Source organism: Antennarius striatus, chromosome 4 (genome assembly GCF_040054535.1).
Source record: "Antennarius striatus isolate MH-2024 chromosome 4, ASM4005453v1, whole genome shotgun sequence".
Classification (NCBI taxonomy): Eukaryota; Metazoa; Chordata; class Actinopteri; order Lophiiformes; family Antennariidae; genus Antennarius; species Antennarius striatus.
This window is the reverse complement of record NC_090779.1, coordinates 21,953,033-21,978,214: the sequence shown is the minus strand read 5'-3', so window position 1 is coordinate 21,978,214 and position 25,182 is coordinate 21,953,033. Positions and strand designations below refer to the sequence as shown.

At 40.8% G+C, this 25,182-nt stretch overlaps 1 protein-coding gene across 6 annotated transcripts; it reads left to right on the top strand.

The window, feature by feature from the left end:
* Window positions 1-428: 428 nt before the first annotated feature.
* On the top strand, window positions 429-24,083 carry phf21ab (PHD finger protein 21Ab). Of its 6 annotated transcripts, none has more exons than XM_068312602.1 (19): window positions 429-564; window positions 4,146-4,205; window positions 5,043-5,094; window positions 5,978-6,067; window positions 7,643-7,675; window positions 7,786-7,851; window positions 10,396-10,548; window positions 11,152-11,388; window positions 11,982-12,074; window positions 13,653-13,988; window positions 14,124-14,240; window positions 14,314-14,365; window positions 14,462-14,541; window positions 14,843-14,903; window positions 16,348-16,454; window positions 16,816-16,971; window positions 17,280-17,355; window positions 17,445-17,548; window positions 17,819-24,083. In XM_068312602.1, exons 3-19 carry the CDS (start codon window positions 5,053-5,055, stop codon window positions 18,623-18,625), a joined length of 2,610 nt encoding a protein of 869 aa, XP_068168703.1. In that variant the 5' UTR covers window positions 429-564; window positions 4,146-4,205; window positions 5,043-5,052; the 3' UTR covers window positions 18,626-24,083. The 6 variants fall into 6 exon arrangements, with proteins under 6 accessions (XP_068168703.1, XP_068168698.1, XP_068168704.1 ...); XM_068312597.1 differs by having other exon boundaries at window positions 4,146-4,208; XM_068312601.1 differs by having other exon boundaries at window positions 545-564; window positions 4,170-4,208.
* Window positions 24,084-25,182: the final 1,099 nt, after the last annotated feature.

The window sequence follows — 25,182 nt, the reverse complement described above, 5'->3', positions numbered from 1 at the left end:
GTGTGTATGTGTGTGTATGTGTGTGTCTCAGAGAGAGAGACTTTCTCTCCATAGAGTTTCACTCAGTTTACATCCGGGTTTTTTCCCTAGGCAATGGGAGTCGCAGCACCGCCGTTCCTTAGGCAAAGTGAAATAAATTCGCCGCACCGACACAAAAACTAGTCCTCTTTTCGAACACAATTTCTTCGCACCTCACGCCACTGATCGGCCAGATTTAACGAACTTTAGGAATATCATGCACAAATATCGAACGCTTTGTGGCTGATAAACGAGCATTAATTTGACGGGTTAGTAGTTTTTGTCCCCCTTCCTCCAGCTCCGGAGCGCAGGGATCTGCGTTGTGCTGAGGCTGAGCTGAATGAGATTGAAGAAGAGTTCTTCTTGTTTTGTAGCTTCAGTTTCTCTGTTTTTTACACAAATTTACTAAAACTATATATAAAATATAACAACTAAATAAAGCTCTGCGGGAAGGAGTCAGCCGGGCTGTTTATATGCTGTTATTCCATCGTGGATCGGCTTCTTATAGATATATATTTAATTAATCTAGAGGAGGACTGCTGCTGAGTAAGTGCACATTGGGCTTTTTAATTTCATAACTTTAATTTTCTCTGCTGTCAAACTTCACCTGCGGCCAGTTCTCTGACTGTATTCGTGTGTCTGTCGCTGTTTGCGGGCAGGTGTGTGATCTGGCAGGCGGTGTTTGGGTGCTCTGCTCTGCTCCTCTGTGTTTCTGTGTGTTTAGCTGGTGTGTTTCTTATTCTAGGAGTTGATATTCTGGAGGACAAGGGGCCGATATAACTTAGACCCACCAACGCCTGCTCGGTGTCAGAAATGTAAAAGATGGCGTCTTTTGGGACTGTTCCTACGCGAATTTCTTTATTCACTGTGTCTTTTCCTCCCTCACCGCCGCTTAGGACGCTATTATTTATCTTTGATGTAAGTTATCAGCGTGGCTGGTAGCGTTAGCCAGCTAACAGGATGGTTAGCATTAGCCGCTACGGCTAACGTTATCCACTTGTTCTCTGTTAACATTTCACACGGAGCAATGTCGGCTGGGAGTCGGTTGGGATGATTTAAAAAAAACAACCCCGAAACCCACTTCAAAAGCCAGTTACTTATCAGAAACTCGGTTAACCGTGGCGGGGGGGGGGAACGTTTTTGGAGCTTACTTGGATGAATTTAGAAGCGGATATCGAACATCCAGACGGTCACAAGAAGGTTATAAAACATTTATTTCAGCGCCGAAACAAAAACACACTTTTTCTGTGTCGGAGCTCTCGCAGCAGTAACGGCTCTCATTTTGAAAACCTCCATTTTAGCTTCATTTCTCGCTTTTTCGGGCCTCTGCAGCGGAATGTGGTGCTGATGGAAGTTTATCCCGACAACTTGGTGTCCCACCCAGGGAGCAATTACTCCAATTAACCGGCGGCGTTAACCGAGCCGGTCCTCCTGATGGAGCCGCTGCACACACGTTCATGTTCGGATCAAACTTTTATTATTTTATTTTTATTGCATTCCAAGACGAGAGGTTACAGAAAAAAAAGTAGGCAATAAACTTACCGAATTTAATAGCCGTAAATTCGTTTTGTTGGATTTTCAATCAGTGTTTTTTATTTGTATTCTGTCGGTACAGATTGTGTACTTGTGTACTTTTACTGCTAATGCTTTGAACTCCACGAATAACATAATACTGCTGTACTTTTAATATACAATATGTACTGCACATGTCTATCCTCTCATATTATACTCATACTGGCGCTGAAACTCAATACTTTACTGTGTGAAGCTGATATCAGTGTATTAATACTACAGATAATACAGCTGCAGGCTGGTGATGATCCTGCTGTACTTTTACTGGATAAAACTGGCAAACCTGGTTTTTAACTATTGTTTCTTTCATGTCACAGAACTGATAAATCATCTTTATTTTTTACTGTGGATGCTTAAACTACTTAAAGCTAACATTACTTGTTAACTTTTGACTGCAAAAAACAAACAAACAGAACTACTGCAGTTCTATCAGAAGTTGTTAGTACTTGGATGTTTTACCACACAAAGCTGTTAGTGTTTGTGTATTTTATTGTGGTTGGTAGTACTTAATGTACGACTTAAATTTCAGGAAGCTGCTCAACTACAGGAAGTCGATGTTCTTGTGTAGTTTTACTACTTGAGCTGGTGATATGTGATATAGGTTGACCTTCACCCTGAAACTGGTGTCCCATCCTGGGACTGGTGGCTGTGCTAGGACCAGCTGTTAGATGTTGATGTGGATCAGGACCAGAAGCTGTTCCGTTGGGTTGATTTTAGATTCATTCTGGAGGAATAAATCAGCTCCAGCTGGAGTTTGTAGTTTGTAGCGGTGGCGTGTGGAGTTTGTGATAGAGGTCAGTGAACCTGGAGTATCTCACTGCATATGCATGACTGTACATTCAAGTATAAGTGATTCGTGTTTAAGGTGTGATAAGATGTAGCTCTACTGATGCCCTGTGGGACACAGCAGTACCAAAGCACAGGAAGCAGCATGGAATGTACTAAAAAAATAAAATAAGATGGAATCCAAATAAAAAAGATTATAAATATGTGGATTAGAGGATTAGTAGACAATTGGAAAATGTTTCTGCAACAGATTTTATTTTAAAACGGTTTTATTACAGAATAATAAAAACTTTTTTGATCCCAGGAAAAGTGCAGTTGCTCACTTATAAATTATAAGATAATAAAAATACAGAAACAGAAATGAGATAAAATATTCATGAGAATAAGTTCAGAGAAATAACAGTACAGTGACAATGGGCTGTGTAGGCGTGACATTTGTTCAAGCGTGTTGTCTCTTAGTGAAGTTTTCCTGTTTTAATGTCCTCTAAACCCGGTTTCTTTAACTTTTTGTTACCGTATCACATATCAGTCATCACAGAACAACCAAGAGAACATGTATGTTCCAGATCTGTCATGTGGTCTTTGTGTAAAAGCAGCAATGGTTGTTAGCTGGTTCTGCTCACAGCTGAGATTCATTTAAAGATATTTTTAGAATCAAAGAGTCAAATTTAACAAATAAACAAAGAAACCACAGAGAATCTAAAACACCCAGAGATTTATTATCATGGCCCTTTAACTTTGTGTAGCTTAAAGAAGCTTTCAAGTTGTCATGGATACGGATGGTGATATTATGGTCTGTAGATGTGATAATATGGTCTATAGATATGATAGTATGGTCTGTTGATGTGATATTATGTTTTGAGATGGTGATGTTATGGTCTGTAGAAGGTGATATTATGGTCTGTAGATGGCACCCCTTTCTTATTCTTTCATGATACCATCACATTAATCTCTGTTTTAAACTGTGATTTTAGATATTTTGTCTTTTCACAGATAAAATGTTTACTTTTGAATTGAATTTCAAAAAGAAAAAAAACTTCAAAAAAGAAAAAAAACATATTGATGACGTAAAAAAATGTTTTCACCACACCTGCTAAACTTATCTTTCATTCAATATTATTGATAACATACGGAATCAAACTAACTGCAAGTATCTAACAATCTCACTTAAATTAATAGCATTAGATGCATCTCTGGTTTAAATTAGTACTGCAACTTACAAATAAATTGATTTATTCAGTAATCCTTTTTCTAAATGAAGTTTGTATACAAAATGTCAGAAATTATGAAATTGTATTTTAAAGAATGTTTTATACGTATTCAGTACATATTCAGAAAACTACTCGTGTGAGAAGAGGAAACAGCATTTTTTTTAAACTACAAGAAATTCATAATCACAATTACTGCAGATGTATTATTATTATTATTTCTCAGGTCATTGATTACTTCATTTTTATTTGAATTGCACCAGGAATGCTTAAAGAGACAAGTTCAAGGTTGAATTTTTTTTATGCTAACAGAGAAGTAACAGCATTCACTTCGAAAATGACATACTGTATTTAAAATTTAAATTCCCATGAATTGAAATCACATTAAAATTTAAAAATTCCCTTGAATTTAAACCACATATTTTTTTCCGCATACAAACAGTTTATAGAATCTGAATACGTCTAAAGGAACATCTGTAAAGAACATCTGTACACAAGTTTATGTTCAAAGTCATGAGTTAGTCTGGGATCTTCATTAGTTCTGTTTTTCTGTTTTAACAGTGTGTGTTTGTTCTGTTCTACAAGGCAGCACAGAGGGGTGGAGTCCAGTCCCACAGCCAGGTGGTGAGTCCTTAACTGGTTTAGTCACATTGTAGCAAATGATCAGCATCAGCAGTAATCATAATAAACCAAACCTGTTTTTATTTGAACAATAAAGTAGAGTTCATCTGTTTCAACAAAGGGTACTCAACTAATATACATGTAATGTCACATGGAGTTGCATCTAATATAAAATGTAGTTACATATAATTTCACATGTAGTTACATGTAATGTCACATTACATACATGTCATGTCACATGTAGTTGCATCTAATGAAACATGTAGTTAGTTGTAAAGTCACATGCATGTAATGTTATATGTAGTTACATGTAATGTCACATGTAGTGACAGGTAATGTCCCATGTATTTACATGTGATGTCACAGTTATGTGTAATGTATGTAGTTACATGTAAAGTCACATGTAGCTACATGTAGTTGGTAAGAGAAGTTACTTATATAAGTCAAGGTAAATAAACAAACAGACAACAATGATAAAGTAAAGCAGCACGTTATGATTTTGTTGTCATTATGAGAGCATGAGCATCTATGTGCAAGTAGTTCTTCCTATCGAATGTAACTTCTAGTAGTTCAATATTTATTTTAAGGATTAAAAGTATAAATATGAATCATTTAATTTTATTTACATTGTGTGCTAATTTTTATAATTACATAATAACAGTCATGATGACTGAAAAGGTCTTTGCCACAGGAGATGTTTAATACGGGTATGATAGAGTTATATTATCCACATAATTACTAATAAAACTGTTATTACAGCAGCGATTTATAACATGTTAAATAATTAAAACTGATTGAATAAGGAGACAACTGTTTTCTGTGCTGTTTCGTTTTCAGCGGCACTTTAATGCTTCAGTTGGATGGTTTTCCTACTGGAGACGGTGTTCAGGTAAAAACTTTTCATTATTCTGTTGTTATTGTTCTTTGGAACATTACATGTGTGCTTTATTTTCTTCAAGTCAGGCTCATCGATCAGCATCAATTAAATGTCCTGTGACCTTTTTGACCTTGACAGGAAATTGTTGCCAGAAATTGTGGAAAACATTGGAAAAAAGACTCTTGCTTTGAAAGAGACATCTGGACAGTTTCATGAATTTTTTTATTTTTATTTTTTAAAAATAATGACATGTTTTAAAAAATAATTTCTTCTGGAATTTGATGCTATTCCTGTAATTTAAGTTTAATGTTTGTCTGGATAGCAAGGACAACTGGAGGAGCTGGTGTGTTGGTTCTGATATATTAGTGATGAATGACCCCTAACCTATGAACAAGCTAAACTACTGTTAGCGCAGCATTAGTCTGACTTGCTGGATGCTAAAGGAGAGCTAATGTATCTGTTAATGCTGCATGTAGCAACTTCCTGTTTGCTGTCTAGAAGCTAACATGATATTGTTGAGTGAACAGGTCCAGACTGGACCTGGTTTGGTTCCAGGTTCCATCATCTGGTTTACCATAAATCCAGTTTGACCCTCAGTGACCTGTGACATTACTTTTCCATTATTCTCTGGCTCCTGTCACTTTGGATGAGTTTATGAACCAATTTCAGGCTGCATGCCCGACCTGTCAGATAATCAGATCCCCCCCGTAACCATGAAAGCATGCTAAGATATTTGAGGTTTCAAAATTTGGATGTGATGGACCGTCGTTGCCTGTCAGCCCAAACCCTGTCAGAATCACACAGGAAGTCCTTCTAGGGTAACTCATGTTGCTATGACAACAGCTGAGACCCCTCCGTTGAACGAGCTGTTTAGACCTCTCTCCCCCCCCCCCAGGCTGATCGATCGGCTGGCAGACTGACTGGATCTATGATGGAATTACAGACATTACAGGAGGCGCTGAAGGTGGAGATCCAGATCCATCAGGTATGCTTTGCTACTGGGTTAGTGGGTCAGACCAAGTTGAGTCATATGTCCGTGATTATAAAGTGAAGTACAAAAATCACTTCAATCTGGTGGGTACTGAGCAGGAACTGAGATTTTAAAAACATACTGAGTCATACACACACAGATACGAGCTGATAGTGGACACCGTGAATTATACAGGTAGTCCTCAACCTACAAACATTATTTGTTCCGAGAGGTTTTTCATAAGCTGAAGTGTTCGCAAGTCGTTATTCATTAATTTTCAATCTATAATTGTCATTTGAGGTCATTTAAATGCCATCACTACTCTAAACATGAAAGTACCATTCCTGAAAAACATACCAGCAATAACAGGAGATAAAAACCACACACAATGAAATAAAATCCTATAGTACCGTAATGTAACTTTAACATCTCTACCTCTGCGAATAAGTTTTCTCCTCGGGGGGTGTAGAGGCTAAGCCAAGCTTTAATCCACTGAGGAATTCCACCAAACTTAAATTAATGTAAACTTATATGACAGAGTTGTCTTACAGGTAGTCCATAATGTAGATTGCTGGCTCTAACTTTCATCCTGACCTGAATTGTCTTCAGTCTTGATGTTGAACGTCTCCATAAACATAAATACATTGTTGATTCGTTTCCTGCTCAAAAATTCACAGAGATGTGGATAAAAGAAAGGACGAAACGCTGCAGAAGATGCATCGACTGGAAAGCCACATGAAGTCCGATATCAAATTTAAAAATAAAAAAAAATTAACTGTTCACTTAGTGTGATATTTGCTGAGTCTTTTTGACATGATGTGAAATCTCAATCAATGGGGTGTTAATGTAACGCTGCTTAGCGTGGGTTTGTGGCAGGAAGGGGAACTACAGTAGTCGGACTTTGAGATGAGCAGTTGTTTGTATCTACGAATTATTGTGTCTTGAGGACTACCTGATTACACAGATAAGAGCTGATAATTTTCTCTGTATAGTAGGAATGGTTTTTAATAAGGAGACTCAGAAAACACTCCAAACCAATGCTATATGTATATAAATCTAGTTTTTGAAATGAAGTTATAAATCCTCTTCTCTAATCCAGGAAAATGAATTTATTTCAAAATAATTTTTGTTGGCTAAGGTAATACAACTACTTCTATAATGTTAGTACAATTGTAATACAAGTACCAATATGGTCTGCTGTGAAAACGTCTAGGGGGCTAGTCAAAGTGCTACAATTGAGAGATTTGATTGGTTTTCAGTGTATATTTCAGTGTTAACAGAGTGTTAACAGTGTCTGTTAACTCCTTGTTGAGGGAGATGTCATGGATGCCAAGACACAGCTCCTTCAAAGACAGGAAAATGATGAAAAAGAAAGAATTAATCACAAAATATTGAGTGTTTTGAGTAAAGAATATTTCATAGACAACTATTAAACACAAAATCCCATCATTTTACTTTCTTTAACTTTATTGATGTAGTGTATTTTCCCATAGTTCACCTGTGTAATTGGTGGCAGTCACTGCTCACATACTGCTTGTACTTCCCTGTTCTGACCAGCAAGTGTCACTGAATCTCTCTTGTCCTCTGCAGAAACTGGTTGCCCAGATGAAGCAGGACCCTCAGGTAAAGACTTTCTTCTTTCATCACAGACGTGCTGCTTCTAGAAAACTTCACGCGATGATTGACGCTCATTTATTCCAATTTGTTCTGAATTCACTTCCTCTGATCTCCAGAATGCAGATCTGAAGAAGCAGCTCCATGAACTTCAAGCCAAGATCACAGCGCTCAGTGAGAAGCAGGTACAGTCGCATTTTACAACTCAGGATGGATGATTATCAATTCACTGTGTGGCTGTCCAATGAATTTCACAAGACAAATGGTCCACAAAGATGTTGAAACAACCTGAGATGAAGAAAACAATGGCTGTGTTTTAGCAACAGCATAACAGACAGGTGGTGGTGCAGAAACCCTTTTCTGTCCTCCCTCTGTTTATTTTCTGGATTATTTCTTTACTTCTACATCCAGCAGCACTTTGTAAAAAAGTTAATCACACAACAACTAAAGTTAAACCTCTTTTTCTGATCCACACTAACATGTAATGCATTTCTCTCTTAATTCAAATTTCCAGGTCAAGCAGAAAACCCATTTTTTCCAACCCATTATAAATGTTCAGTGTTTATTTCTTCTGCTGTGCCATAAAATGGTTTAACTGTAGTATCTGTTAGCTTCATGTGGCATTGGACTGGACATTTTCAGACACAATTTCACACACTGTCAGGCTGCAGCAGGTTGCAGCTCCGATAAAAAAAAACCCCAAGAGGAGCTTCTCTCTCGACAGGTTTCAACTTGCCAAGTACCTGCAGTTTGTTTCACTGCAGTGCTCCAGAAGTGATTTTTCTGCTATAAAAACACATTATTAAACCAACGAAGGTGTATTGGTGCAGTGCTGTACAGCAGGGGAACGGTGTCACACGCCTCAGTCATGAGTCTGTCGGTTGTGAATAAACGCCCTTAGTCTGCTGGGAAATGATTAAAACCATGTTTCCAGACCTCAGCTGTTTATGTGTGAAGTTTAAATTCTGTTTTGCCTTTATGTGATTATGGGTGTCTCACCATTCTACTGAATTCAGGCCCTACAGATGATATAAAGCAAACATATGGTCGTTACCCAGCATCCTCTCTGTTTCCAGGGAATGGTTTGAATGCTGAGAGTTGTAGTGGATGAATGTCGAGTCTTTAATGAAACATAAATAAGAAAAAAATAGAACATGAGAGACTAAACCAATCTTAGCTGCGCGTCTCTGAGGTCGAAACCTTTCAATGAAACTTTATCAAGATCAGATTAAATTTTTGAAACGGTCATTAAGGCGACGGCGATGGCATGAGGAGTCGTATCATGAGTAAAACCTCGGCTGCAGAGCGAGTTTATATGCAGGTCAAACCTCCGTCTGAACTGGGAAACGGAGCACTTTGTGTTTTCTCTTTATGATGTTTTGTCACTGCATTAAGTTGCTGCTGGAGAGTCAAGTGTTGCTAAGCAACAGATGTGCTTTATCTTGCAGCACTAGCTTCATACGTCAGTAACGGCTTTGTGTGTGTGTGTTTGACCCTCTGCTTCTGCTCTCTACATGACAATGTGTTCTGCAGTCTCGTTTTTTTTTTTTTTCCTTCTGTGGATCTCTCCGGTCTCACAGCAGCCAATCATATCAGAGCAGAGTCGGCTATTGATTGCTGAGCATCTCCTGCTGCGGAATGTCTGGTGTTACCATGTGTTTGGTGTGTTTCTGCAGTATGTAGGAATGTCTTCATGTGATGTCAGACTGGATCCTCTGGACTGGTGGTCATGTGACCCCCCCCCCCATTACAGTTATCACCATTGCCATAGTTTAAACTGTGTCCTGCCAGAGACACCCTCATCCAAGTAATTTTGCTCTGTTTGTTTGGAGACGTTTTACCAAACTGTATATTTGCTCACGGAACTTAATGCAGCGTTGAGAGACGGACTAATGGGCTGTTCCGTTGATAACGTTAGTTGATCATGTGAATAAATAGAAGGATCCATTTGGCCCCCGCTGACGCCTGTAATCCTTTTTACACGTAAACCCTTCGCTCAGCGTTTCTCCGCCCACTGTTTGTTGTACGATCACGAGCTACAGAGGCCTGGTGTTTATAACGGCAGCATCAATAACGTGACATTTTACACTTTTTACTTTTTTGATTTTTTTGAATGAGCCACTAACTTCTCCAAGCTGCGTTTTACAACTTCCATTAACATATCCTGTCCGTTACATCTGCTTTTACAACTAAATTCCATTACGCCTCAAACAAAGAGCTATTCATTGTGAGGCTGTGTTTAAGGAGCCTGCAAGTTCTTTTTTTTAAATTAAGTTAGCCTGACATTCAGTCATGTGGTTGATTCGACTCGAGTTGAGACCTCCTGTGGTTAGGGAATTTTTTTTGTCTTGTGTTAAATGTGAACATGTGCGATGATATCCGCTTTTAAAGTTGGATTACACTACCATTCTGTCAGAACCAACAGTTTCCGTTCATGTGTTTAAAACTACTGTATGAAACATAAATGTTTTATATCATGATTATATGATGCATCTGATTGTGCATTAGATGCATCATAACTGCCGTTCATTAATGATCTTATTCTACTATAAATGGAGAATCAAATTAACCATTAGAACCACAACTGTTAGAGCCACAACTGGAGCTTTTTGCATTACTGTGAATTACTTGCTTCAGGTAAACGTTAAAACCTAAAGAACATATTGTATTTATTTAAGCTAATATGTTCTCCTCCCCTCTTCTCCACGTCACCTCTTGTCCTCCTGCAGAAAAAGGTGGTGGAGCAGCTGAGGAAGGAGCTTCTGGTGAAACAAGAGCCTGAGGCTAAGCTGCAGCTGCACATCCAGACTCCACCATTAGGTGGCGACATCAAGCCAGGAAATCTGCTGCAAAGCCAGCAGATACCTGGAGGACTGCAGCAGGTAGGAAACACAGAGAGAAAACAATAATATACTAATAAAAACATTAATATATTCATTTATTCATCTTCTTGAAGACTAATCGATCACAATAATTTAATCTTCAGCCGCTTATAGTACTAAAAATGTGAATAGACTTAAAGAACCTGCACCCGAAGAGAGGCGTTGACTTCCTGTTTATGTAGATGGTCACTGATGATGAGGTGTTGCTCAAGGTTCATTGGTTCAGTCAAGAAAAATAAACTGATAAAGGTTCTTGGTTGAGAGGTGTATCATTTTCAAGCTTATCTTTCGGGTCCAGTAGACATTCTTAAACACATAGGGCCATGAAAAATAAATGTTTGAGCCACTTTAAACAATATTAATCTACTATTGGGGAATGGGTCCCAGTTAGGAAATCAGAACCTCTACATGTAAAGACACAAGATTTTGAAAATCAAATCCATACTCACCTGTCATGAGGACTTCTGTAGCAGTGATCTAGTGTGATATGGAAAATGTCGGAGTAGAAATAAGTGTGAAGATGTTAACTGTAAATCCCTCTTTGAATGTGTTAAAACACAGACAAGATAAGTCAGACAATTGTTGCGCTTCTCTTTGTTCCAGACGCTGACCGTCACGCCGGTTCTGGCCACCAAGACTCTACCTCTGGTGCTGAAAGCTTCTACCACGCCAGCCTTGCCTGGCTCTGTCCTGCCACAACGCCCGCCCACTGTTGCTATGGTAGCCACGGCTATCACCAAACCCGACTCACAGAACGTCCCCATCAATCTGCAGGTGACCAGCAAGCTGACCAATCAGAGCTCAGAGCCTGTGCGACTGGTAACCAAGAACGCCATGATGGTGAGTCGCTTCGGTGCGGCCGCCGTTCCTCGTCACCTTCCTCTGATCTGACTTACCGTACCGTATGTGTTGTTGTCTGTAGAGCCGTGTATAGCCACTGAGTGTAGACCAGCATCTGTGACAGCTGTCTGTTCACCTGTTGGGGGTTTAAATTAGGGGGGGGGGGTTTACAGAGTCAAAACATGTCCCTGCTCTAACCAAAGGATGTTTCAATGATTCCATGCTCCAGCAGGCTGTGGTGGGAGTGGTGGCCCTTTTAGCTGACAGTAGCGGTAGCAGTTCACTGATCATGCAACCCCCCCCCCCGCCACTTGTTCGACGTGTAAAACAGCAGAGGATGAATGCAGGTCAAAGCCATTAAAGTCATAGTCATCCTGATCAGGCAAATTTAGGGTCACAGCAGAAAGAAGCGAATTGAGTCGTTCAAGTTTTATAGTCAGTGGAAACAAAGTTGTGGAATTGGTGACACAGCTATCATGTCTGCGCCGCGGCAGACCTATCGGCGTAACAACAGCCGACGTAACGGCGTAGCAGCAGCAGATGTGTCGGCGTAACAGCAGCACGGATCCACATCTGCTGTGGTTTTGTCTCAGGTGCAGGCCACCACCGCCACAGCCCAGCCAATCAAAGTTCCTCAGTTTGTCCCTCCTCCTAGACTGACGCCTCGACCCACCTTTCAGCCACAGGTGCGTCCCTGTAAGACCCGCCTCCGAACCCTAACCCCTCAGACCAGTGTGTGTGGCCCACATGATATGACACGTTCACTTTCCAGCAGAGGGCAGCAGTGCACCAAAGCAAACACTCATGCCTTGCTTCATGGCACTAAAACATTGTTTGCTCTGTGCTGCCTCTACTCATCTCTTCTCCTCTCGTTGTGCGTTTTTGTTTTTTCGACTGACCTGTGATGAGGTTGTTCTCAAGGTTTCCTGCCTCTTTGTGTGTTTTTTACCTTTTGTGCTCAGAGCTTGTTTTTCCGCAGCTTCTTGGTATTTTGTGTTCCTGGCTGTTGGTGTGTTTTAACCCTTCCCAGTGGAAACGTGTTTTCCACCCGTCCTGAGTAATGCTGCTGGGAGCTCTGGCTGGTTGGATCATAGGATCACTGATATAACCCCAGAAGAAGCAACAGTACAGTGATTAGGAGTAGTTTTTGTGTCTGGTCGTGGCAGCTCTCGGTCTTCAGTGGAGTTATTTTAATTTAAGTTTATAACAGTAATCAGGTCATGAACAGTAAATCAAAGTTATGAGAATCTTATTAATATACATGCATTTACAGAACTGAAGTCTTAATGATTAAAAAACATTTTCTTGAGTTCATAGTGAAATAAAATTACAGTACACAGGAAAAATATACAATAATAATGGGCAATTGATTAAAGGCAAATAGTTTTGAAACAGCTATTCCTCATGCGATCTGCTCTGTATTGTCTCTGCTGTACCTCAGTAGGTTGTAAAGAACTTAGATGGCTTTCTTTAGTAATCCTCAGCGTATAGAGATGAATGGCCTGACGTCAATGATTTTCATTGAGGTCAAGACAAAAAGCTCAGATTTGAAGATAATTTGTATAAATATTGCATTGATCATGTCAGAAGTAAAATTAATTTTTCTCCCGTGGAAGACGTGTATTTGCCCACAAATATCAACCAATTTCATCCAAAACATTTGCTTCACTATAAACATTTATTTTATTCCTGCTCAACTTATTTCATTTTAGGTGACATTATGAGCAACCCCTATATTTTTTAAAGTGTCATATCTCATAACTATTAGAAGATCTCTTCAGTTTTATTTCTGGAGACAAGTATAAACCTGAAAAAGGTGGAGACTAGTTTAAAACCTCTGAAGAAGGAGTCCAGTTTGAAAACATACAGGTGGTACGATGTCGTCCGGATGACCCCAGATTGGTGTTTTGAATAATATAATCTTCTTAGCCTTTAAGCTAAATGTGTTAGCAAACAGCCCATCTGAGGAAAGTGTCCAAAACAAGATCAACAAGGACTCCTGTGTAAACTGAACACAACACAAAATATGTTCCTGAATGAATGTAGACAATAATAAAAACTACTGGCAGACAACTTGTTTCCTATTGGTAGGATGGGTGATGTCACATGTCGTTGGAGTCGTATTTGTCGTACTCGCCACCGTACAGCCAGTAAAAACCGTTCGTGCTCGTGTCAGTGGAGCAGTCAGAGCTCCACAGTGGTGTTACCCAGAAGTATGGTGTCATTTTGATGTGGTTTTCTGATTGGCTGTGTTCTGTCACCAGGTCAGACCAAAACCAGCTACACCCACCAACATCCCCATCGCCCCAGCCCCGCCTCCCCCCATGATGGCAGCCCCCCAGCTGCTCCAGAGGCCCGTCATGTTGGCTACAAAGCTGTCATCCTCGCTGCCCTCCACGGCTCCCATCCACCAGGTCCGCATCGTCAACGGGCAGCCCTGCGGCAAGACCAGCTCCGCCCCCTTGGCTGGCATCGTCATCGCCACGCCGGTCTCCACCACCCGCCTCGCCAGCCCCTCTCAGGCGCCCAACCCCACCCCTGTCCCGACCACAACCTCTGCCCAGCCAATCCAGATCAGCAGCCTGACCACTGAGCCCAAGGTGAGAGTCCTGTTTAGTTATTTTCTTTAATAAAAGTGTGATTTATCTTTAGATTTTACTGTTTGAGATCAGAAAGAAAAATGTTTCACGTATATTCATGTTTGATTGGCTCCTTCTCCTTTCTCTTCATGGCAGACTGTTAAATTGGGAGGGGGAGCAGAACAGAAAGCTGTTGTCAGCATCCCATCTTCCTCCACGCCTCCATTGTCTCCTCTTCCTCCTCCCAGACCCAAGAGAGAGGAGAACCCAGAGGTACTGGCCTCTGGCAGCTGATGCGTTCAGTGTCCTCGACTCTTTCTGATCCTGAAAATTTTTTCTCTTGCAGAAACTGGCCTTCATGGTGTCGCTGGGCCTCGTGACTCACGAACACTTGGAAGGTGGGTGATGCTCTGAGTAACGAAAGGGGGGGGGGGGTGGCTGTACACCATTGTCCCTGAAGGACCTCCTTTAAAGCTTAGATGTTCTGATTGCAGAAATTCAGAGCAAAAGACAGGAGAGGAAGAGGAGGACGACGGCTAACCCGGTGTACAGCGGAGCTGTGTTTGAACCTGAGGTATGACAAAAGTTATTAGAATTTTCTAGTGTGTGTGTGTGTGTGTGTGTGTGTGTGTGTGTGTGTGTGTGCGTGTTGTGTGTTCATCTCTGATGTCTGAACATATGATATGTATTATAATGTACTTTTAATTTTTGTTCCATTATCTTTTGATTTTTAGCTTTTACTTAAATATTGCTCAGGCGACAAAGGTCATTAGAGGATAACTCCTCCCTCTTTGGTGCTGCTGGCATCCAGCAAGAAAACAAAAAAAAATTCACATCAGTGTTTAACCCACTTGTTTTGCCTGCTTGTGTTTCAGAGGAAAAAGAGTGCAGTGAGTTACCTGAACAGCCCTCTTCACCAGGGGACCAGGAAGAGAGGTCTGTATAAAAATACTGGTCCACAGCTCAAAAAGACCAGCTACTGGTACTGGTAGACCAACGGGAACTGGTATAGAACCAGTAAACCGGGCAGGACAGGATAGAGCAAGAGAACCTAGAGAGCAGCAGATAACCTGGAGCATTATTTACAGTCAGTGGAACCAGTAGAACAGATATGATGTCCGGTACTAATAACATGTTATAGAACACGTCTTCCTACTTTTCCTTTTCCTCTTCCTGCTCTTCCTCCTCTCTGTTGCTTCAGTTGACAAGGTGATGTCTGAAGCTGGATTTATACTTGGGAACACTTGGGAATGTTATAGAGTAATTTTTACACATGTTTAAACCTGTGGTTTAAACCTGTGGTTTAAACATATATAAACAGTCATACAAGAAGGTAACAGTCACATGTTTCAGTTTCTATTTTAAAGTTTAGTCTAAATGTAATGAGAATACTTTCAGTTGAAGGAAAAATGGAAATTACTCCTGATGAAGTATAAATCCGGTCAAACCCTCACATTTGTTTTTTTCCTAATGAATTGTTGAAAGGGATCTTGGGAAATGTAGGAAATTTTTGAGCCAGAGTATGTGTCTCATCTAAAATATGTCTGACATGACGAGTTAATGATGTGAATGAAGGTAAGTTGATCCTAGAATCATTTTTCTATTAGGTAATAACACAATAATAACATGACTGCTTCCTAATTCTAACACTGACCCAGTTACCCCCTGTTTAATGACTTTACACACAACCATTTCCATTTTATCAAGACAACTCAGTGTGGGATCACGTCAGAGATGTTACGTCACTAATGCATGAGTAAACTAGAACATCTCACTCCTCTCCTAAGGCCTCAGCGTGTCCAGAAAACACAAAGTCACTTCTGTTTGAAACCTGTTTGAAACCAGTACAACTATCTGAAGACAGGATGAGATGTGATGAAGGGCACAGAGTTTACAGTTAGACATTAAAATGCACTTAAATGTTTCATCATTATCAGTTAGTTGAACTGACGGATGAAAATGTCCTCAGTTCTCTTACATTAGAGAAAGAGGTGCCCTCAAATCCTTTTAGAGGTTTTTATTTAACCTGGATTTCACCAGGAGGCCCTTTGAGATAGAATCTCTTTTTGCGATGGAAAACTTTCTGCTAAATAAAAAAAAAAGAGAACCTGTGTTGAAATCCTGAAGGCGTTGACATCTGACACTTGTCCAGTAGGTGTCATTAGTTCTCTCAGCTTCACTCCTGCACTAACACTGCTATCTGTGCTTCTGACTCCTCCTCTTCCTCCTCTTCCTCCCTCACTGCTCCCGTCTCATGCTAGCCAACGAAGACTCCCTTTCCAAGGTATGTCATACAGACTGTTTTTGTTTTCTTCCCCCCTCTCCATCTTTCTTTTTTTTCTTTGTTTTCCGTCTTTGTCGTCTGTCTCATTTCACCCAGGTCGCCCACCCAAATACAGCAGCGTCCCGGAGCTGGGGAGCCTCACCCCGACCTCCCCCTCCAGCCCCGTCCATCCCCTCCCCCTGCCCAGCCCCAGCTCTGGGGATGTAAGTAATGATGGGGGAGACGGACAGATCAGAGGGTCGGAAACCCCCGTCACACACAGCCCCGATGGCCCCTGTAGCTCTGTCAGTCATCCACAAACACGCCATTATTTTGTCTCCATGTGATGTCATCAGTCATTTTACTTTGAGCCTTACAAAGTGAGCAGCGTCCTGTAGCATCCATTGACTACCCAGAACACATTGTAATCCCAAATGTCAGTAACTTCTCTGTGGGTTGATTAACACCATGTCCATCAGAGGCCAACTGTAAACCAGATCACGGTCCCCCCTCCCCCGCCTCTCCACAGACGGTCGGTGGGCTCAGCTGGGCAGGGAAACTGATTGGTCCAATTCTTCCTCACAGGGAGACATCCATGAGGATTTCTGCACTGTGTGCAGACGCAGTGGCCAGTTGCTCATGTGCGACACGTGTTCTCGTGTTTATCACCTGGACTGCCTGGATCCACCCCTGAAAACCATTCCTAAAGGCATGTGGATCTGTCCAAAATGTCAAGATCAGGTAATCGCAGCAGCCGGGACTGATCCTGAGTCAGGGGGAAGGGGGTACCGCAGTCCAAAGAGGGGCCAGCCAAGGCCTGTAGTTGTACTAGAACCATCGGACTGTTCAATCCTTTGTAAGCATATACATGATGCAGTTTTTTGTGCTTCTGTCTCATTCATTGTGTCAGCAAAGATTGGCATCTCACATTCATCCACTCATTGCCCGTCCCCTTTCAGCCTCACCACAAGGTGGTGGCTAAATTTGTCTTTCTCAGATCTTTTTCTGAGTGTCGACTTCTGTGATATCTCCAGAGTTTCTCTCCCCAGATCCTGAAAAAAGAAGAAGCCATTCCCTGGCCTGGTACTCTGGCTATTGTTCATTCCTACATTGCTTACAAAGAAGGTGAAATCAGATTGCCTGCTTCTGCTGAACATCTGCTCAGACAAATGATCATACGGAAACGTTACCAATTTTGTTTTCTTCTGCATCAGCTAAAGAAGAAGAGAAGCAGAAGCTGATGAAATGGAGTTCTGAACTGAAACTGGAGCGAGAGCAGCTAGAACAGAGAGTCAAACAGCTCAGCAACTCCATAACGGTAAGAAACTTTTATCAAGAAACTTTCGACTTAATAGAACTGGACTCTTTAGAGCCAGGCCAAGGCCCAACAGATTTACCCTCTGATTCAAATTTAAACCAAGTTTAATGGGTTCTGCCCCACAACCTGCCTTCCCACTGACTTTTGAGGAAATCCTTCCTGTGGTTTTTGTGTAATCCCACTGAAAATCCGTTGACCAGACCAGTGTGAAAACATAACCTCCACTTTTGACTCTCGTTTAATCCAAGGATTTTATTCTTCTTCCATCAGAAATGCATGGAGACCAAAAACACCATCCTGGCTCGACAAAAAGAAATGCAGCTTTCATTGGAAAAAGTCAAACACCTGATTCGCCTCATCCAAGCCTTCAACTTCAACCAAGCTCTGGCAGACGCCGAGGGTAAGGATGTCAGAGAGGGTAAGGATGCCAGAGAGGGTAAGGACCTCAATGCCAGAGTCCAGGATGGCCCTGAAGGTGCGGTTGGTTCAGTAGATGCCCCAGAGGTCAACTCTATGGAAAAAGTGAAGACTGGAAGTCCCTCGGAAAGCAGCGACGCTGATGGAAACAGTAAGCGTGAGGAGTGTGGTGCCACGGGGATTAGCCCGATGACAGGAGCAGTGGGAGGAGATGCTAACAGCCAGGCTGTCCTAGAAGAAAGCGCAGTTCTAACAGCAGATAACAGTCCTGGTTCAGGGGCGGGGGGTGAGGCAGAATCTAGTGACAGCCCAGGGGGAGGAGGAGGTGACACAGGGACTGCTGTCCAGACTGAAGTTGTGAGCAAGCCTGAGACTGAGGCACCTCTGGTGGTTGACATTCCTGTTTCATCGATGGTCTCGACTGTTGCCACCACCAACGGTACACTTGAGCCCGCCTGCCCTGATCACAGCTCGGCAGGAGGCTGCACCCCAACCAACTCTGAGAGCAAGATGGCTGCCGTCAACCCTCCAGACACAGTGGCAGAGAAAAAACAGGAGGAGGTCACTGACAGTGATGGCAGCAGCAACAACAGCAAAACCTCAGAACCCTCCCAGCATTCTTTGCCAGCTCTTGTCAGCAGTTTGGACAATAAAAAGTAAAGTTATGTCTCTTGAGTTGCGGGAATTCAAACATATATATTAAAAAACAAAGACTTTTGCTTGCACCAGACGGTGCCCTGAAGTTGCCAATCTGTATAAATGTTGTTTGTTTGCATTGTATTGTCAGACTGTGTCAATGGTAGATATACAGCCCAAGTCACATGACTCTGGGAAGACGTAGGCTGTTCCGCCCACAGAGCTGAGTTACAGGAAAGCTTGCATACCAGTGTCATCATGCCAATTAGTGATAGACATCAGTGGTGGGAATATTCAAAGGGAGATTTAATTCATCATCACACCAGTGTGTGCCTGTTATAGTGGCCCCCGTTCTCTTGTGGGGTTTGGAGATGGGTTCACATGGGTATGGTGAAAACTGAGAACATGAAACCAAACATCTATCAGGGGTCTAGAAAGCAGTGTTGTTATAGAGTATATGAGAAGAGAACCTGCTCATCCCCAATAAACTTAATGTGAATAACCTTTAACTTCTGCAATCCCACAGCCCTGATCTCCTCTTCCTGTGAACAAATCTTAACCAATAACTTTTGCTTTTCTAAGTTCATTATGCCCCTAAGTCCTTCCTGCATGAATAAGACTTCCTTGATATCCCACTAACCAACAACTGAGGTCAGCTTGAGTCAATGAAAATTCTCCCTTTCCTTCCACAATCCACCAGTGATGTGTCCCAAATGCTCAATACACTTCAAACCAACTGGGTTACACTGCCTGTCTAATGGCAAGCTGAACACAGTTGGAGGCAAAGCAAAAAATTGCTGACGAAAGAGGTGAATCAACTATCAACAACTTATCAAGTAATCCCAGAAAACTCCCATGACAAAATGCTCTCTGAACATGTTGATAGAAGTTTACATCACCTTTCAAAGCTAATGCAATCGCTAGTTGATGGCTCAACAAGCATAATCTGTCCTATTGATCACTAATGACTAAACCCATCATCTATCCAATGACATTCCTCTTCAACTCCAGATGCTCCAGCGCTTCAAGATCTAGAGATGAATAGCCTGCTATTGTGGCAAGATACAGTCAAACAAAGAAGAGTTTGACTCTGGACAGTGTTTAAAAGGGCGACAGTATGACAAAACCAGCTAACATTTCATTTGAACCATTCTGGTGCCTAGATCCCCTAACTTCAGGTAGCAATAATCATGACTTTCCCTTAGAGACCAAAATCCAAATGTATTTTCCCCAGTCCATCAATGATCTAATATCCTATCTCAAGTTTTGTCTGTTCCATTCTTACTTCAAACCATCACTGGAATTTAGGTACGATGATAAAATTTAAACCAAAATCTCTTACTATCAATGAATGGTCCTTCCTTAGTGGTTAAAATAGAAGTATTCCTTTCCTTGCCCACAAAAGTTTGAGTCAAGCCTAGAGACTGTAACACTGGAGAATACCCGTGACAGTCCTTGAGGACTTTTATGTTCTATGGGTCTTATTTCAGAATTTCTTAACCAGTCTTGTCAAATCTCCTAATTTCCCCATCAACCAATGACTTGTGCCATCTTCAGACAACTGTTGCATCGTAGGGTATCATAACTTAAAGATACAGACCTACATTTTTAGATGGTGTTTGATGATCGGTGTTTGAAGTGTACTGATGCATTTAGACCAACAGCACTGACTTCCAAATTGACCTATTATACAACTTGTGTTCATTGAACAAAACATCGTTCAACAGTCTTGTCCTGGAGACTAAAAAACAAACATAACTTCCTTTATCTCCTGGAACCCGAACAACCCAAACACAAGTAACTGAGGACTCTTAACAGTGACCAAATGGCCCCCCCATCAACCAACTATCCCAGTTAACTTCTGTCCCACCATCTCTTCCCCCATTCAAACAGAAAAAAACGCTGAGTATCGTGTTTAGCAAGTACAGAGGTCGAGCAGGTGCAGGTGGTAGCAGATGTTTTCAGTGGTGTCGGTCAAGTGTAGTGATTGAGTTTTCATTTGTGAGTTAAGTGTGTCAACTGTGAGCACTAAATGTGAAATTGCAATATTGCAATGTCAACACACACAAACTATATCTGGGCTGTATTTCTTTTTTTTTTCTTTTTTATAGGAAAAGATATTCAGGTCTTCCTAGTCTTCAGAATAAGTGCTTTCTGTTCCTGAACCTGCTGAACTGGCAAAAAAAAAAAAAAAAAAGGAATCCTGTTTTTGAAGTGGTGATCTTTGCATCACTTACATTTGTGTCGAAACCTGAACTGCCAAAATGACGTTTTATCCAAATTCAGCAGGGTCAAGTCCACTTACTGTATTGAATGATCAAATCTTTGGCATTAAGATGCTACCATTTCAGAAATTGGGGGTCCCCAGATTGAGACAGGAGAACTTCTTAAACAATAACGTTAAAGGAACTTCTTTTCCAAAAAAAAGATTGAGGATTTGTTGTATGAACCTGCTCGTTCAGATGGAATTCAAAGGACAATACCACAAATCCTGAGAATAAAGCACAAGCTTGCTGCATTACAAAAAAGTGCTGAAGAGCTTTTTGTATGTTAATATGGAATTAAACAGAGTATGCATCTCTTTGTTGTGATGTGACTTATCCCCACATTGCCAATATTTTTCTAGGAGGAAATACAAACCTCTGTTTGTCATTTAGGCTCAAGTCTGGTTCATATTTTTGGGGAGGTATTGCTGGCCTTCGGTCTCAGAAACATCCCCGTTTAGACTAGTGCATCTCTTCTTTCTGGAGCATGTCTGGGCTGAAATGTGATGCTGTTATTTGTTGGTTTGGTTGCTGTCAGTTTGGGTTTGTCTTTGTCTGGTGAGCTGATGATGACATCTGGCTTCTTGTTGGGTAGAGGGGCATTAACAGTCTCTGGTCTTTCATTAACGGTGCCTCTGGCTGATTTTTTTTTTGTTTCCTTTTGCAAAAGTGGAGCAATTTTTCATTATTTGTAGTGGTCCAAAAATGTGTTCACCCCCAAGTATCACAGATGATTCAGTTGAGTCTTCAGCCTCCATATTAAGAATTATTTCTAAGTGCTTTTTTACTTCTGTTTTTTTGCATGTGTTCTATCTTGAACCATTTTTAGTCCTGCTAGCCGCACGACTTTGACTGACAATGTCCATTTATCGGCTGGTCCATGGAGTATTTGAGGAGCACCATGAGAACTTTCTTTCATGGATAAATCACACTTTTGCTACCCTTAAAGCAGCGTCCCTAACTCTGGTTGTTGGTGTAATTTACACCTGATCAACTTCTCCCAACTGGCCATTGGACAGTGGGTTGAAATTCCAATATCAGAAACTGACTGGTCATTGTTGGGCTCTCAGACTTGAATAAGAGTTGATTTCCCAAACTATGTTTTTAGCAGCAAAGCATGGAAGTTTTGGTAAACTGACAACAATGAATAATCGTAAGATACAGGTAACTAAAGTAGCTAGCCTGGCTTCTACTCTCTACTTAATGGACAAACTGTGCTGCCCACATTCTAGCAAACAAAATTCCTCTCTCAAAAATGGGTCTGTGCCAGGTGAAGCACCAACTTTCATTTGTCCACGGCAGCAGTTGGCTTGTGGCTCCAATGGTTTACTCGTACAGTATTATATGAACAACACTTCTAAAATCATACCTGGCAGGCGTGACTTTACTTCTTCGATAATGTTTGGATGGAAAAAACGCTGGGAGCCACATGAAACATTTTTTCAGTGCAGTGACTAAAACAAGGAGACAACTGATGATGATTATGGGGGTGAAGACATTTTTGACCAACTATAAATGTAGTCGTGACTGGTGTCTTTTTGTCATATCACTGTCAACATATCTGATTATTAATTTTCTGACATCAGCTGAACAAACTGCCTTCATTCAGAGGACCCCAGAAAACATCTCTGCCTGTTTGGCCGCATTGTCGTCTGATTAACGTGTGAAGAGTTTATCCATTCGAACATGAAGGACACTGAAAAACTGATGTGTCCCCTACTTCATATAAAAATCCATCTGTTGTGCTTGTTCTGTGTCAGCTGACCTGGGTGGATGTTCTTCACACTCATGGATTAGTCCCGTCACTCAACAAGTTTTTCTTGGAATGAGCCTGAACTCCAGACAAACTGGACCTTTTCCCTCTGTACAGTAGGTACCTAGAGTGCCTTTCTTCAGACAGCAGATAATATTTGTCTCTTGACTTGCACTGTGACTCGTAGAAAACTTACTAACACTCCAGATAATCTTCCCACCAACCCAACCCAAGCCACCCTCCTCTGGACTGTCCCACCCCACCTCCGGAGCACAACCCCGGTCGGTCCCTTCACCTCAGGCTGCCAGTTGTCAATGCAAGTTTAAACTACATTTTAATATTATGCCATTTAGATTGACCAGATAGTGTTTTGTTGTTGTTCTTATAGGAGTTGCCTTAAATGTGTTTTAATTTGATTTTTATGTGATTAAAAAAAAAAAATTTGCTGCAGATGCTGCTCAGAGGTCATCTGGTAGAAATCTGGTAAAAGTCAATAAATGCTCCAAACAGGGATTGCTGGTGATGAGATCTGGCTCGGTCTTCTGTGATGCACTTTTTGGTTTGACCAGTATTATTCTGTGTTAAAAAAAAGAAAAGTGGGGCTCCGTTACACGACAGTTTTTCGTTTCCTTTTGACTCGTTCATCGTTGGTTCTTCTTTTTGTGTTTTTGAGGAGTTTGCTAAATCAGGTCATGTGAGCCGGAGCCTGTGTGCATTTGGAGTGAACAAACAAATGGGCAATTTTAGCAACATCTGTCCATCAGTCTGGTGGAACGCATGCCTTCTTATGCAAATTTTTATACAGGATTTGTCAAACCTTTTTTAATATGCATTTGCTTAATTTTTTTTAAGTTTTAATGTGAAACTCAAGTCACCTTTTTTTTTTTTTTTTACATGCTGGCATCCTGATGCTGAAAGTGTCGAATTTAGGTCACGATCAGAGTGGAAATGTTTCTTCTTGTTTTGGTTCCTGACGTATTAATTAGGCTAACACGCCATGCTGAATGTTGGGATTCCCAGTGTGGGCCGGTCAAGTCTTAATGTGTCGTTGTATTCCAGAGAAAAAGTCCTCTATTTAAAGTGAATTTATCCAAAGAACACTGCAGTTTCTGTTTGGAAGCCTTTTTTCACCGTTCATATCATTTTTGAAGTTGTGCATCAGCATTGTGTTACATTCACCGAGCTGGATGAGGACCACGGCGACGGCAGCAGAGAGCTGCTCAGTTTGTGTTTGAGAAAGTCCTATATGCATTCAGAATCTCTCGTTCCCTCTGTGGTGAAGTAGTTTGTCTGTTTTTAAAGTCATGATTGTGGCCTTGTAGTATTCTGTCAGTACATGACATCAACCTGTCTTAACCAATCACCATCCATCCTGTCCAGAGCCGACCTGAAGCTTCTTACCTCATCCACAGCTAATTCCATCGGGGGTGTGTTGAGTGCAAAAAAAAAAAAGAAAAAAGAAAAAGAAGTCTTTTTTATCTTCCATTGGTGAGATGCATTGTAGCGATATGAATAAAGAAAAAGTTCACCTGGTGTGCTGAATAATGTGTAAATTGGTAATTACACAATCTGAATATTTGTATAATTGTTTGTATTTTTTCATAATGATTTTGGAAAGGAATGTGTTTATTTTTTTGACTTCTGTTCCAGATGTGTCTTCTGTTGGCCTGACATTGTGACTGGTCTGGTGGGATTCTTACCTCTGTATTGAGCCTCTTCTGTGATGAATTCTTTGTATGCAGTGTTTAGGAAATACTGTAGGGAACATGGGGAGGAGTTGATATTAGGAGCATTTGATCAATTTGTATTTATTTATTTTATCATTTTGTTAATAAATTGTGAAAAGCAGCTTGTGTCATCTGTTTCTCTGTATGTATACAGTATAAGAGGCACATTGAGCTTGATTCAAAGGTAACCTGCAACAACTTGGATGGCACAGAGAGGATGAATTTTATTCTGTTGAAAATTCATATTTTATTACAATGTCTGTTTATCTACAACTTGTTGCTGCACAAGTAAGGTCCGTAAAACCACTGAAAACAATGTCCCCAGATCAATGTTAACAAAATACTTTTCTCAATATCATGCTTTACAATTACAGCATAAACTCACAACAGGAATCAAATGTATGCAAAAATTATATTAAACAAGTTAAAAAGCTTCTACAATAACTGTAGCATCCACTGACATCATCTATAATCAGCTATCATCAATCATAAATATATTTTAACTTAAAGGAAGACCTGATTCACCATGAATCTATCTCAAAAATATATTCAATAATAATCACAAAATGTATGTGTTATTGTCAGCAAATCTAAAATGATTAGATACAAACTTTCATACGTTTAACAACTAACCACGCAGATTCATATAGTGACCACTAGGAGGCAGCACCGAAACCGTCTCTTCAGTCACGGACGATTCAACTAGTTTGAGCTCTCATGTGATCCTACGAGTCAAAAAAAGCAAGAAATGAAACTTAATGTAAAAAAAAAACAATTAAAGCTCTTCGTTGTACAAGTCAAGTACATTCAAGTCATAAACGTCATGTACGACCCACA